Source organism: Anopheles aquasalis, chromosome 3 (genome assembly GCF_943734665.1).
Source record: "Anopheles aquasalis chromosome 3, idAnoAquaMG_Q_19, whole genome shotgun sequence".
Taxonomy (NCBI): domain Eukaryota; kingdom Metazoa; phylum Arthropoda; class Insecta; order Diptera; family Culicidae; genus Anopheles; species Anopheles aquasalis.
In genome coordinates this window covers 26,592,184-26,608,234 of record NC_064878.1, presented here as the reverse complement: position 1 = coordinate 26,608,234, position 16,051 = coordinate 26,592,184, and the positions used below count along the sequence as shown (strand labels likewise).

General features: G+C 45.7%; 1 protein-coding gene and 1 long non-coding RNA gene across 3 annotated transcripts; one reads left to right on the top strand and one right to left on the bottom strand.

Moving 5' to 3' along the window:
• Positions 1-75: 75 nt before the first annotated feature.
• Positions 76-4,299, top strand: LOC126578997 (voltage-dependent P/Q-type calcium channel subunit alpha-1A). 2 transcript variants are annotated; one of them, XM_050242192.1, is made up of 5 exons: positions 76-602; positions 714-799; positions 1,944-2,051; positions 3,040-3,119; positions 3,193-4,299. In XM_050242192.1, the coding sequence occupies exons 1-5, from the start codon at positions 558-560 to the stop codon at positions 4,221-4,223; spliced, it is 1,350 nt and encodes a 449-aa protein (XP_050098149.1). In that variant the 5' UTR covers positions 76-557; the 3' UTR covers positions 4,224-4,299. The 2 variants fall into 2 exon arrangements, with proteins under 2 accessions (XP_050098149.1, XP_050098150.1); XM_050242193.1 differs by having other exon boundaries at positions 537-602; positions 718-799.
• A 4,061-nt stretch (positions 4,300-8,360) lies between these two features.
• On the bottom strand, positions 8,361-9,869 carry LOC126579007 (uncharacterized). Its single transcript, XR_007608417.1, has 3 exons — positions 9,751-9,869; positions 8,756-9,659; positions 8,361-8,678 (listed from the first exon to the last, which is right to left on the bottom strand). It is a non-coding gene; the product is annotated as an uncharacterized LOC126579007 (long non-coding RNA).
• Positions 9,870-16,051: the final 6,182 nt, after the last annotated feature.

Genomic DNA, 16,051 nt, shown 5'->3' with positions numbered 1-16,051 from the left:
AGTTCGTTGGGTGGGAAAAAAGCCTCCAACACCTGGCCGGGAAAAGTCATTCCTCGATTAGCCACGGTACGGAACGGACTAGCAGCAGCAATCACCTCGTCCCTCGTGTAGTGCATCTTATCAGTGCAGGTTGAAAGTGACTTGAACGCTTCGTTAGGCCAGTAACGCATCCAAACGCAGCAGTCCCAGTGCATGATGTGTGAAGTCGTTAAGTGCGGTGCAGAATAATGTGCAGCTTGATGTGCTCGATGAATGATGAGTTTGGGTGAATGTTGATTGAAGTGCGTACAGCATCATGCACGCGTCACTGAGTTTATTGGCCAATGCTCTCAATTACTAGGCGCGAAGGCGTGCGTAGCAAGTGATTTCGCTTAGGTTTACGCTTAGCGTGCATGCGTGGTCCAGCAGAGCGGAGAGACAAGTGCGTTATTGTGCGAAACCGGTGGAAGGAATGATCGATCGATCGGTTAATCGATCGTAGCCGTTCGGAATTGATTGTTTGCATGAGTGAAGACCTCTCTGACCAGACAGGTTAAGCAGCAGAGCAGGTTAAGAATATGGTGAAACCGGCGGCTAGGATAGTGATCAAGTTTTTAGAATTAGTAAGTTTGCCAGCCCGCGATCGCCCGTTGGATCGTGAACCAAAAAACCATAATTCCTTTTCCCCCTTCTCTATTCCGTTCCCCGGCGTCCCCTGTCGCCTGCTCCGGCAGCTAGGTTGTGTGGCGTGCGTTATTACGAAGATCATCACCGATCATGAGTCACGGCGAGTGTTTGTGAGAAATCAGAAGCTATCGCGGTAAGTTGCGCATGCGTTTGCATCGGGGTGGTGGTGGTGGTGGTTGGCATAATTAACCCGCGGTGACCGGAGGCGGCTTTTCCATGGCCAGGTGCCGTTTGTCTCCCTAACTCTCGCTAACGTTGATTTGGTGTAATTTGCATCGTTTAACGAGCTGTGTTGGGGGGGACAGCTAGAAACCAGAAACTATTTGCCACCTCGACGACTAGATCGTCGCCAAGGACGCTCCAAAGAGAGTGTTTGTGTGTGTCTGTGTGTTGTGCACGGTTGACTTAGAACAATTACCTGTTTCCGCTTTCAAGATGAGTTTCCCTTGGAATGTAATAATGATGCAGCAAACGGTAGATCTATATCTTTCGGTTATTTGTTGTGTTATTAAGGAGCTTGTATGTGGCGTTAAGCAGCCGCTGGTGCTGTTATTTAGAAGTAAAACTAAAGAAAAACCGCAAGTGAACATATTGTTCTTTTTATATGGCGTTTAAACATCAATAGAACTGGAAGTATAATATTATGTTCGATGTGTTTTTTCTAAATAAAAACACTGCTGGATTTAATGGAAAAGGCATAGACATGGATTTTTTATCATGCGAACTCTATCAATTCCTTCTCTATCAATTCTTCATCTCCAATAATATTCCAATCATTCTTTAAAACCAATTATAGGTTCTATAAATCAAATATCAATAAAAGAAGGTTCGAAGAACAGTTTTAGCAATAATATGTTGGGCTGCCCTCCCCCTGATTTTCTTTTTCTAAGGTCAAAAGTATTGAATATGCTTTGAAACAACTAAAAGGACATCATGAAAATTCCCATGAATCCTTCTAGGTATTAGAGAGTATCTATATTCCTGATCCTTATTATCGGTATAGTCATTCTCTACACTTTTATACGCATCTGTCGAGCAATTTGAATAATCTGAAATAATTTAGATCGAAAAAATCATCGGGACCAATAAGAATCCACCAGGACAGATTAAAATCTTTACTTTCTTGACTAAAATCCTCTAGTCGGCAAAGGAATGTAGCAATAAGAACTAATAATAATTTGCATTTTTGTAACATTAGCTTAGAAATTTTTAGCACTAGCTCAACATGAAAGATACCAAAAGCTTCTCATATTTTGTCTCCATTCTCTCTCTTTCAGCGAATGGAGCCTGATACACAACATAACCTGGAGCAGCGGGGGAAATGCATTTACGAACATCGTTTACGGTGGCTACACGATAGTCATCGCACTGATGTTAATTACAAGGTCAGCAACTCCCAGAGCCTGGCGCCCTAAGGCCTAAGGCGCTTAAACTAAGGGACGGAAAATGTATCTGTGTCTCACCTGTGTTCCTTGCTATTGCCATTCGGTTGTCATGGTTTGTTTGGTTGGATTCCACTTCCTTGTGGTCACCTCCCGTCTCCTCTCAGCCACCCCTTTTATCGAACCTCTCTTCGGGCGCCAATTGCTGCGTCTGTGTACTGCCGCCAAGCCCTGGGATGTTTGGAGACCAATCACACGGAAGGTGGGAACTTGTGCGAAGCCCTTTAAGCCACCTTCTCTCGGGTGCAAGTGCAACGGAAGGGTCGCGAAGTTGAACATTTTCTCATAAATACCTTCGCTTTGTTGTGTTTGGCGCGGTGGTCTTGGCTTTGTCTAAGACGGATTGTGTCAAAGGCATTAGATGGCGGGAGATGACCTTCATTCCCTCCGCACATGCGTGCTGGTACACTCCGTTTCCAGTGGCCACGTTGCAGGTTTTTTTTGCACGTCTTCCACATCGTCGCCACCGAACGGTGAAGTTCGGTCTGAGAATGATCCGACCAAGGAACCGACTCGAGGTCGACTCGCTAGCGCGTACTAGGCGGTGACATATCTGCCCCCCCAAAAGGGGGGGGGGGGGGGGGGGGGGGGGCTAAGAGTCTTTACCTTTACAACCCGATACACGATAGGGCTTGCCAACTTGCGCAAGACACTTCATTGCGCTCGGCACACAATGGAGACCCCTTCTTTCGTCGCCACTTCCCCCGCTGATGATGATGTGTGGCCTGATGCCTGTTAGCATAATTCGCATGTCGAGGCGGAACAATGGCGCAGTTTGTGCTGCAGGTCGGTCGGACGGTCGGTCGGCCGGTATGCCGACAATGTGATATCATAAAGCATGAGCTCATACGGCACATGGTGTCTCCAAAAAATGTACTTCCCTCCCCCCCCCCCCCAAAAACGTGTCTCAATCTCATTTGTCCCGTTCCAGATGCGTCGACGCCAAGTCACGTCCGAATCTGTTCGAGAAGATCGTGCTCTCGCTGGGGACACTATTGTTTTTTGCTGCAGGTGAGTGGTCCACTGGAAGAGCTAAAGAGAGATCGCGCTGGGACTGATACTTCCTGGCGTCCCGTTTCGTTAGGTGGGCTGGTGTTCGCTTCCATCGATCAGGTCCATCCGGATCTGCACGATAACGCCATCATCCTCGGTTGCCTCTCGTTTCTGGTGGCCATACTGTTCGTTATCGATCTGGCCGATCCGCTGGCACGCATGACGGCCCACATGACGCAGACGGACACTTCGAGCCTTCCCCGTGGCACCGATGTGACCGATCGGGCATCGATCAAGAAGGACGTAGCGACCGACACCGAGCAGGCACCGATTTTCGTCGTCTCCAAGGCAGGCGAAACGGAAAATCAGCAACCTCCACATGCGAACCACCATCAGCCTCATCATCATCATCATCATCAATCACCGCACGGACGACCTTCGATGGTCGACGAGTATCGAGATGAGCGGACACACCTGAACCGCAGTGCCGAGTCAATCGTCGAGCGCAAAGTGTATCCCTCGGCCCAAGTGCCCGTGTTTGCGCATGTCCGGGCACCGGAAGAGAGCCGTCGGATAGCGGGTAAGGAGATCCAGTATCTTCCACGGACCACGGACTATCGGGATCGGCGAGCGTATCGTGACGCAGGACCGGGGGCGCACACGGCCTCCAATCGTCATTCCACCGCACCGCACCATCAACAGCCCTCCGGTGGGCCCGGTTATCACGATAATGATTCGTTCGTCGAGGATATACTCCCTTCACGGCGCAGCACCTACGTACCGGCGGATAAGTTCGATCAGGAGGCGATGCAGATGAGTGCAGCGGGTGCAGGCGGGCACAATCCGGCCACAATGCGGTCCCGGCCACCACCGCCCGCCAAACCGATGAGCATCATTCGGACGAACTTGAGCCGCTCGAACCAGAGCTCACCGACGGATTCGAACTGTAGCGGGTGTCGGTGTTCGCAGCGTAGCACCAGCACCCGGAGGATCGAGGACGGGCCGGGCGATGAGTTTGATACACCGATACGGCCCGGGTTTGTGGCGAACGCGGCCAAAAAGTGGGATGATCGGGCGCGGAGTAAAAGCCAACCGATAATCGGACTCAACACGATGGTGTGATGGATGGATGGTGCGCGCGCACGTGCCCGCAGGTTTGGTTCATGAGTTTCAGTTCTTTCAAGTATTGTGCGTTAAGTCTTAGCCATTAAGCAGTCGCCGAACGTTTCCTTTGGGTGACCCGAATAAAATGTTAGCTAGATATGGATTCAGGTTTCCGAAACAAGCCACACCATCGCTGGCAGACATTTTTATTTGATTGGAAAATCCGTGCCGTCTCTCGCTTCTCGATTCTCGAGAGATTGTGGTAAGTGCCTTTGCTCTAGGTGAAATGGAAGGCTGTTGCTGCTGCTGCTGGTTTGCTATGCAAATATTCTTGATAAGGATGTAACAATCGACCGTACAGCGGATGTATTCGCCGCCGGGGGTCTGAACAGGTAACAAATTTGAACAACAAACAATTTAGCGAACGGAGCAACAATCCAAAAGGGGGTCTAGGATTTTCTAACAGGTTCGAAGCGCAGCTATGACTTGGTCCTAAGGCTTTGCATTCTATAACATCCCTAACTGGAGGTGTTTACGTTTAACGTCTACTGTAAGCACAGCACGATGATGAATTGGTAATGGATGCAGCAGGCTGGAGCAGTTGTTGTGATCGCTGGAGGGCGTTCGATCTAATAGATAGCCTGAAACGATCAAATCATTATTTAGTGCTAGCTTTTTTTTCTCGTATACTTGTCCACTCACTCCATAAATTAGTTCTGGAAGGAATACACTTCTACCAATGTTCACAATTTACCTTCCATACTGGCATTGCATTCTACGAATAAAAAAATGCTTTTAGTTTCTTTCCACAACGAGCATATTAATTTTTATGCAGTCAACTTACTCTTCAAATGATAGCTTATGAAGCGATAGGTATTTCATAAAATACCTCACCAACACCGAGGAGCACAGTAACCTCCGAGCCGTGGTGGCCAGTAGCAGTTCTTCGAGTAGGTCGAACCGGTTGGAACACAGCAGTAGTCCCTCGGCGGTGGTATCCGCACAATTTGTGGTCTCGGTTGGCAGACGAGCGTAGTGCAGATTTCCTTTGGCTCGACGATCATTCGCGGACGGCAGACTACCCTCGGATCCGGCACAATGCGCCGACAGTAGACGATTCGTGGTTCGGCCACCGTGCGCCGCTTGTAGATGATGCACGGTTCGCAGATGGTTTTCGGTCGATAGATGAGCTTCGGTTCAACGATAGCCTTGGTGTGCGGCACTACGCATCTATCGTAGACCACGCGCCGACAGTGAATTACCTTTTTTTGGGCAACTAACCGCGGTGGCTGTTGCACGGTAACGAAACGTGGGCCACATTGTTGCGGGGAACAAATGGTGGGACACTGGGGCATACAGGCTAGGTCATGGGCACTGCGTATGGTTGGACCACACCAGGAAGGACCACAAGGAAGGTACGGCCTACATTGACCGTAGTAAGGACTGCAGGGGCCACAATAAGGATTGTAAGGAGTGTAAGCACCACTGTGACCGCAATAAGTGCTAGAGTACTACGTGTGCATGAAAAATAATAAAAAAGAAAAATAAAATGATATGAAAATAGCTTCAACAACTGTGCTCAAAGCTTTGCCTCCTAATCAAACAGTAACAACAATGATTCCTACTTTTTCCCTCTCAATCTTTTTTCCTATGGAATTTATGGATGGTTTAAACTTCATCGAGTGACGTTCAAAATCAGTAAAAGATGTAGAAACACAACAAATGGCTACAACATGATATCTGAATGTCTTATAATACTCTACGAAGGGCTCCGTTTGAAACGTGCCTCGTTGAGAGTACAGAGCTCAACACATCAGATTGCTACCGGGTTTGATCACAGTTATGAGCTTCAACAAATCTTGGATTTGTACTTAAAGTATTTCCGTGTCCTGACTAATCCATTTTGTCCTATCTTGGAGGTGTGCGGTATTGCTAGTTGACTGTAGTAAGCTAAAAAGTGAGAGAACTGTGCTTTAACATAGTGGATCGAAAGCGGATTTTTCCTTAGCAATAGATAGTTAACCTTCACCTAAATTGCCTTAAAACGAGATCTACTGATATCGAACTGTGCTCATGAACTTTCATCAAGCAAACATTCCTATGGCCTTCCACTACTACTGCTTTACGCCTGCTTTGAAGGACGGATCATAACCTAATTACTGGAAATGGTTTTCGAATGATTGAATGATTGGGAAAAAGTACCCTAAAATGGCCATGAAAAAATTGAAAGAAAACAAAATCGCACTCCATCTTTGGTAGCAGCAGAGAAGACAGAAGAGTATGATGGCATTGATCTAGATTCGAATACTATTTCAGCACCACGGTAGATGGCCATGCTACCCAAAAATAGTATCGATCTGGAGCCCATACGTAACACCAGCATTCATGGACAAAGTTTGTGGAATGTTTGTCCATCCTTCTGCCTCCAAACCTGCTGGCAGGCACCACGTCAACCGCATTAAACTGTCAAGCTCTACGAGAACTGCGGGCTGGGTAGACAATCGCATCCTACCACCGAGTCTCGGCGTACAAACGGAGTAGACGTGGTGCTTTTCCTTGACAGTCCGCGCTGGCACACGCTACGATTTTGTTCCCTTCAAGAAAGCAAGCAAGTAATGCAGCCTTTGTGCTAGCGATGGCAGCAGAGCCTTGTGCTATTGAGACATTTTGATGGGCTGAAGGGTTTACGTTTGAAGGATAAAATATGCTCTTAAGAGAAACAACTACCTGGTAGCTAACAGCGATTGACCTAATAATGATGGCGCAGGCAGAGATAACAAAAATGATAACGATGCTTGGTGCAACAGGACAGTGTGCAGCGGTCACATTTGTGGCAGGAGGAACAATGGTGTCTTACGCATGAGTGGCAGGAGTAGCAAGGATCACAGGAACTGCAACATGGGTCACACATTTCGATAGCCTTTTTTCGCGGGTTTCGGTAGTCACTGTCGGCTGCTGTTGGATTTTCAACTAATGGATCTGCAGGCAAGTGCAAAGAAACGAGAAAATGTACGGAACTATGAACATTCAGCTAATTCTGTCTGGGAAAGTGTCCAGAAGCCACTTTCAGGAATCTACTGGAGCTAAAAAAATCCTCAAACCACGTTTGCGCGAACACCCTGATTGATACCTGTCGGTTAAGGTTTTATGGTTTACTCGTGTTTCACTAAAATTTGGATTTGATTTTTTTGGTTTTCCTCTTTTTTTGGGATTTTTCAATCGTTCCGCTCCGCTCGAAATCTAAAACTGGACTGGGCAACGACGAGAAATTCGCTCGATAACTTTAGTTATTTTCGTTGCCATGGTTATCAACTTGCATTGTGCACTGAGTGTTTGCGTATGAGAAATTCCAACGCGGATGGTTTAGTTCGGTTGGAGTTTTGTGCACAGTACGGTAAAACTTTTTATTCTTTCTTAAATGTATTTCTTAAAAGGTAATAACTATTTAACTTTATTTGGCGTGATTTCGAATCTTTTGAACAAAAATGTAATATTTCTAACACAACAGGAACTTGTTATTTGTTATATTGAGGAAGGTGTAGCGGTTTTCCCTACATATTTTCCGTTAATTCACGCGCCTCGTGGACACGCGCCTTAAGCGCTAGATTCTTCCGAAAATCCACGCGCGCCGTATAGTCTCTCCTTAAGCGCTGCTCGAGCGCGTTCAAGCGCTCGCAAGCGCTCTCTTCTGTTCTTTCCGCTGAAGTTAGCGGACGTATTTCTTTCTGCGCTTCGCAAAGTCCACGTTTTTCTAATAAATTCACAGAAGCATACATTTCCCGATCTCAAAATAAAAGACTTGATGGGGAACATCCGAACACGTCCCCCTCAAAGGAAAAAACCCGTAAACCTGTTGGGCAAAGCAAGCACACAGCAGCTGGTGTTTTTTCGTGATAAAATATGAAATGTAGCAAAATGGGGTCAAAGTATTATCAATGGTAGCGATTAGTTATGATTTTTCCTCATTTTACACACCGTGGTCCCCCACGTTTACGGTCAAACGACCGTTTATGGTTCAAATTGATCGCCTCCGCTAGGACCGCCCCCTAGATGGCGCTAGGATCGCACAGTGCCTCACGTGCTTATTTTCCCGCGTTCGCGATATCAAATTATCTAAAAACCAAACGATTTTCTGGATTCTTTTATTTATTTGGTTGTGAATATATGATTGTTTATGATAAATATGAAGCGCAACAACATTGAATTATATTCCATCTTGATACTAAGCCGCTCCGCTATGCTGGCGCACTAATTTCTAAACTCTGAAAGTTCTAACAGATTTGGATCCAACAGGTAGATCCGATAAAACGTGTTAACGGCTGATTACTCGGCTAACAAGACGTGAAATTAGAAGCACAGCAATACAATTTGACACGCTGCGTGACCTGAAGCGCATTTTTGTGGCAGAACAATTTCGTCTTGCAGAAACTTCTGATGCGTGGACGGAATTTTGTGCAGGATGGAATTTTGTTGCTGAAACAGATTAAGAACAACGGAAAATATGTTAATCTTTTATGATATTCTTGCTAGTTATTATTAAAGACACTTACCTGATGTGCACCATGCAGAGCGCCTATAATTTGTACTGAACAAGTGACTCAGGGCGAAAGCGCATGTTACGCATTTACATGATGGAGGAAGGCTGTGTAGAATGTTTGGTTGGTGGATGGGGACAAGGGGCATGGGACCGTGATTGAAATATGAGTTTGTCGTCGAGGAAACTGGGACACCATCGCCAATAAATTTCGTTAAAATAATAAAAGAGGAAGACCACTAGAGAGTCTCGGGTGGTATCAATTGTGATGCAAATGCTATTTCAGTCACACTAGTCGCAGTGTTTACAAAATAGTATCGATCCATGCTGTTACCCCATCGAGCATAAGTATGCTTCCCGCAGCTCAACCCTCTTCCTGGAGCTTCCCTTAACGTGTACCAGCGGTACAACGACCTGCACGAACTTGGCAAGAGCTGCGGGGCTGGTAGACGAATGTATCTACCACCGAGTCTGCACGTCCGAGGTCACGCACGTACTCCGCAACACTTTCTGCGACATCGCAAAACAGTGCGTTCGAATGTTGGTGAATATCAACAACGACGTAGAACCGATTTCCTTTTCACATGAATCGTCATTCGATGCTTCTTACGTGACTTCTATTGGATGAAAGGGGTGGGTGAAAGTGGAATTTAACATAGAAAATGGATAATAGCGACGGTGGAACTTAAATGGTGCCGGGGATTGGTCGGGAGGAAATTAGTTCAAGGTCTCATTTTAGTGATGATAACGGAAGCACAGGTAGCAATAACGATGATGATGCTTCGTGCAGCATGATAGCGAGCATCGGTGACACGAAGAGCAGGAGTAATAACGGGAGTAAGGATAGTAGGAGTAGCAAAGATCGTAGGAACTGCAGCACGGATCGCACATGTTGAGACTGTCGTAGATTCGAAGAGATGCTAGGAGAAGATCACGAATTACACGCTTAGAACAGGCGCAATGTTAACCACTTCCAATGTCACGGAGGAATCCTATCTTTCAAATACTTACTCCAAAATGGCTTGTCTAGGTTTTAATTTTTGATGCACAAGATGATTTACACAAGATTCACTTCCTTTTTAGCACTTCGTCGTTTGAAGGCTTTGTTCTTCAATTTACTTCCGTGTCAGTTGGAACGTAAAATAATAATGCGCCAGGGGCTGGTACTAGCACCCGAATATTCTAGTTATTTTCGTTGTCATGGGGATAACGTGCCATCTAGGGAATTTACGCGGTTGTCCTAGGTTCAGGGGAGGTCGACGCTACGGCGAGCCTCACAGGGTGCCACAGAGGATCCTTTTCCTTTAGTTCATCGATTTAATCCGTTAAACCCTTGTAGTAGTATGCCTTTCGTCGAGCCGCTTTAGTAGTAACACTCAAATATTCCTAGTTTGCCGTAAATGTGATGCAAATTTAATTCCCTCGCTTCCTCACATGCCCCAGATGTGGAAAGGAAACATACCAGCTGCTCTTGCTCGCAGCTCTACATGAGGCGAGACGAACGATGAAACAATCCACAGGCTAAGGGGCAGAAGAGGGCTACTGGAATGCTCGCAGTGATGAAGTTAGCACAAAGTGTTGCAAACCGTACCGAAATGCCTGCGCGCTCGCTGCATACCGCTGTGGCGCTCGCGTTCGCCGGTTTTGCATCCAAACAGCAGCATCCTCAAGATGCTCCCGATTTTGACGTCTCTTTTTGCTGCTGGAAAAGCTTTACGAAACGCTGGCGCTGGAGGCACACATTTTTGCAATCCGGTGCAGTAACCCGCACTACACTGCGCCAAGCACACGCACCACAATGTGGCACAACAATGCTGAATAGAAGAGCGGTGTTACGAGGAAATGGGGCACTGAAGGTGAGGCAGATTTGTTTCATAACTCGCGGGCGCTTGGTGCGTCCGATGCGTGCATGTGTCTTTTGAAGGGGACGCTTAGGTGTTTAATTGTTTTAATCATTCTTTTAACTTTGGTATATTTTTGATTCATCCTGGATATTTCAAGAGTATTGTGTAAAATTATTGAAACAGTTGAAATAAGACTGACAAAGATACAGACTTTTGAAAAATGTATGAAACAATGATCAATGCATCTCGCTACTTGGAAGCCTTTTTCTCAAAAGCTACGTTTGCACAGTCGGTGTCCATCATGTAAAAAAAATGCTGGCCCATCCTTTGAAGTTTTGATCACCTTTTTTGCACTTCAATTACCTAGTGGCCCTAGGGGCTTAGATTTTACCAAACTTGTTGATACTTTTTAAAGAATAATTATGTCTAAATCGAAAAAGGCACAATTTTTACAACATTAAAATGCTTCTAAACAGTAAAAAAATCAAAATTTTAAAGTTGACAGGAATGTCGTATCAAAGGGAATCGTTTTGGATAAATCATCTGGAGGACGGAGCTACGATGGACACCACAATAAGCATGCATTTTCTATACACTCACAAAGGAAATTAATGCCATGGCTGTATTTTTTAGTAAGCATTCTAGAAATTACGATCGATTATTGTTGTAGTATAATATGACATTCAAACGAAAAACTAAAGTTGAATGGTTTACTAACAAAAAATGCTCAAAACTGAGCCCGTTACTTCCCTGAATTAGGTTGTTAAACACAAATAATTAAAATATCAATTCTCCCCGAAATAGTAAACTATCATTAAGACAGATAACACGGCAACGCACAGTAGTTTGATCTGTTGTTATGTAAACTATGCCATTAATGCTTTTTACGAGCAATTCACTTGGCATATTCAGCAGGATAAAACCTCCAACCGCCCACTGAAACACGCCCCGGACTGTCGGTGTATCCGAGAACATTAATCCAACAAAAAAAAAACAAAAATTAGTAACATAACACTTTTCTCATTCGCATTTCCCATTCACCGGGCTTCTGTCGCATCGTATGACCTCATGCTCGATGGCGGTGGCGGCGGCGTCATCGTCGTCGGCTCAAAAGAAAGGAAAACACAAAGCGAACTAAAGCTTATGCTAGTCAGGCCGAAAAACAAAGAAGAACGTAAGGCATGACAAACTCGTTAAGAATGCTAATGGCCCCCCGAACTGGGGGTACCCCTGGGTGAGGGTCACCTGCTGCTGGTCTGCATCTCTCCTGCCCGTGCCCGTGTGTTTACCGATAAAAAGGAAATGTCTCAGCATACAATAGTGCTCGGCGCTCGGAGGCCTCTGCTCTGCTCTGGTTAGGTGATGACGTTTTATCACCCAGCAGCAGCAATGGCAACACAACATTCCTCCACGTCCAGCCGCCTCAGGCCATCCATTTCTTCCAGCATCTTCCTCGGTTGATGGCATTTTAATTTTAATCTCACTGCTTTGCTCCATTAACATATTTCCAGCTGCTGTGGCGGTGGCGCGAAAAGTGTGCTTGCGATCTGCTGTAACTGTTATGTGCCGCGGGTGTTGTGACGTTTCCCTATTCGCGGGGTGTCTGAAAAGATGAATGGCGCCAAGGCGGGCGTCCCGTTTGATTACCATTGCACCTGGGCCTGTCTGTCTGTCTGCCTGTCCCGACACTCACTCACAGTTGGCCAAATAATCATTCGTCGGCGGATTTAACAGCGGAGAGCGAGTACCTTGTTGTGGCGGTGCATCATAGCGGGGGAACTTATCATTAATTTGCTACACATTACATTTGCATGCATTTCGACTCCGTAACACAGAAGAAGGTAGTGGCCGGGATTTTGGGAAACCGCGCACCGCACACCGCATGTACAGTCATTTGTTTCCTGGTCCCCGCTTTTGGATCTCTGGAGAGTGTGGTCCCTGCGGTGCCAACAATGTGTTAACAGCCCTGGGAGTCACGGCTAGGAGGGGCTTTATGCTGAATGTATTTGACGTGCGTATGCAGCACTTGACTTGATCTACGAATGCGGCTGCCTTATGCACACCAATAATGAGCGCCACTGTTAGATAAGCAACAGTAATTTAAATTTGAAACTCACAAAAAAACGTATTTCCCCCCACGGTAGATAACAAAATGGTGGCAAACACAACGCATCGCGCCTGGGAAGAGACGTCATTCCAGTACCCATTCCCGATTTCCGATTATCTCCGACGGCAGCATATTTCGAAGAGATGCGTCGAAGCGAAGAGCCGAGTGGTAAGAGGTGCTCTCATTAGCACATACTTTCCTCGAACCATTGCCTGTGGCTAGTGACAGGCGTGAAAGGAAAGAAGGGGCCACAACACACTCCCCCCAAAACACAGATGGCCTCCTTTAAGGGTGCGCGGAGAACAAAAGAAACGCACTTTTGTTCGCCACCCCCCTGGTGGCCCCCCGGTGGTGCAGCTACAAAAAGCGTCAAAAAATCCTCCAAACAAGGTTTCCTCCTTCGCCGCGGATTGCGGAGGCCAGCCTCCCGCGTGGTTTCAGAAGGGTTTTTTTTTTTCGAAACTATTTCAATTAATTAGCATCCACATAGGCCATAGGGAATAATTAATGGTCAGGAACGGGGCCGGCCCGGCATGCCCGGCGGATTGCGGTTACGACACGATCGGCATCGGCCCTCAGCGAGAGGGAACTGCGGTGGCGACCATCTCTGAGCGCTGACTTATCTCTTCATTTGTTTTTCCCTTCATTATTATTTCATCTCTGCGCCTACCGCACCTTCTACGGGGTTTTTCACCTCAAAAACGGGGCGAGCTTTTCCACCCACCCATCATCCAGCCACCACCCCCTTCTAACAAGGGGAAGCATTCGCCTGGGTGTGGAAAAAGGGGGAAAACGAGGAAAACAGCCGCTTTGTCTTGTCTTGGTGGTTCATTCTTCTTCGCTCCGCGATTTTGCCCGCTGTTTTTTTTTTCGTTTCAGCGCAAAGTTTTGTGCAAAGACGCTTGTTTGTTTTCTTTCTTTCGCTCGTTCGCTCGCATGTTTTATGTGATAGTCCTTGGGTGGCAGGCTGGCTCAAAACTTTCCTTACGTGATTACCGGCACCGCGTATGATGATGTAGCCATTTATGTTTGACGTGGTCTGCGGTGGAGTGAGGTTGACTTTTGTGCGAGAATCCCTATTGTATGTTTGGCCGGGGGGCGAAGGAAGAAGATGATGTTACCGGAGCGATCGTTTAAAAGTAGATTTATTGGGGCTACTGGCGTGTAAAGCACAGGGGCCACTGCCAGGTCGTTACTGGTTTAGACAGCTTGGCATTTTTTTAAACGAAACGAATGTAACACAAAACGATGGCAATCATTATGTCACCTAGAAGAAGAATTATGATGCTGGCACAGCACAGGAACGCAATAAAGCCATTTCGAGGGGCGGGCTGGTGCGTTGGTTTGTTTTGTGCATCTTCAAGGCAAAGATCGTTTTGTTCAAACAAATTTCCATTCATTAGCTTGAAGGTGAAAGATTAGCGCATAAGGTTGGAGGGAGGCTTGAAGATATGATGTGAACAGACGTGTCTTAGTGGACACAGAAACCGTTCTGTTTAGCAGTAAACAGTCGATACAATAACAATAAACAACGTCGAACAATTAACATCTCCTAGCCTGTAGGAAGAAAAAATATAATTTTAAGGAATTATCTTATTTAAAATTTAAAGGGAGTTAAGGTATTTATTTATTTTTTTTTATCAATCGAATTAAAACTGACAAATATATTTTGACAATCTGCGCTTCATACAAGGGTCAATGTATGAAGATGAATGCCTGCATGGATGCAGTTTTTAATAAATCGTTCCCAAAATACGATGAAAAATACTTGAAAAGTTGTAGCTTATTATGACATTTGCTGAATCATGAATAGATAGATAGTTTTCTACAAAAAAATTGTCAAAAATGAGTTTCGTTTCTGTTCCAAATCAAAAGACTTGCCCGTTTAAGCGACGAACCCGGTTCGATCATTGATCAATCATAATGTGTCATTTTTTTCAACTTCAAAAAGCTGCCAAAAATCGAAATATTGTAAAATCAACAAAACCCAACGGAGCTAAATAGATAAACTTACAATCTATAAAACGAATATCGATTTGTATATTTCAGATGACCCGTCACGTGGCAACGATGGGCACCGGAGAAAGTAGATTGTCGAAGACGCCTCTTCTTAAGTTTGATGCTATGAATCTAGTTTTTAACAAATCTTTCCCAAAATACAACCAAATGTTCATGAAAAGTTGTAGCTTTATAAAACATCCTCTATAAAAGCTTAAAATGAATGGTAACTTAACAAAAAATCATCAGAAATGAGCATTATTTGGATCTGATTTAATCGTACCCCCTTTTAGAGCATGAAAAAATATTTTATTTTCAAAATTAGCAGAAGAACTGTCATAGCAGTGAATAAATATAGCTAAGAAGTACGTTAAACTATCTTGATTGAAGCAAGAAAGTAACATAAGCAAAAAATTAATTAAGATTTATCAGTCACAAAAACAGCCGAAAAAGGGCTCTGGACAGTGAAAAGTCGCTCGAAAAATTATTGCAAACATTGCATTGCAGAGTAAAAGTTAGCTAGGAAAATTTCGCTGGTTAAATATTAGAAAAAAAGAGCGAGGAGAAGGCAACAAAAGGTCCAATAAGAAGAGGGCTGATGGCCGGTTACTGTTTCAAGCCAGAAATTTATTGATTCAATCAACACGGCGGAAGCCGCACGACGCTGTGCTGTTGAACTCCGATCGCCCGAGCCAGCTATTCCGAATGTTCCCTTGCGCCTTATTGTCTGGTGCGTTTTGCTGTTGTTACTGGCCAATGTTTTTCGTCAAGGAATTCCGCACAAAAACACACACAGAGATGGTTTCCTAGAGCGCGATCGCTGTGCTGTGCTACGTTTGCTCCGAACGCACTTCCCTCTGTCCGGTTTCGGTCAATCGGAACTGTGAATCCATGTCCGAGGAACCACGGTCTATGCTGCGTGTATGTTGAACATGGGCAACCACCCCTTGGTCGTAGTTATCCTTTCCACCTTCCTCCCCCTTTCGCTCTGTTTCCCTTTTTTGTCTATCACTCTCTGTTTCTCTCTTTCTTTCGTTGAACAGTCCGATCCGGTGAGACAGACCGCCGGAGTGCATCTTCACTGGCATTACCCAATCACAATTAATGGCGGTTGGCCGATTGGGTCCGAAAATCGCCTCCACCCAAAAAAAAAGCTGCGTCCACAACCGTCGATAACCGTCAAATTCGGAGTGTGGTCTGGTGTGGTGCTTGGGGCCACACTCCAACACAGCACCCATAGTGCTACATACGCGTACGCGCAAACTGAAGAAGAAGAAGAAGAAACGAGTTCAGCCAACAAGGAAATGATGCAATGCGATGGCAGAGTGGCCGGGAGTCTCGGGCGGAACCACAGATGACCCAG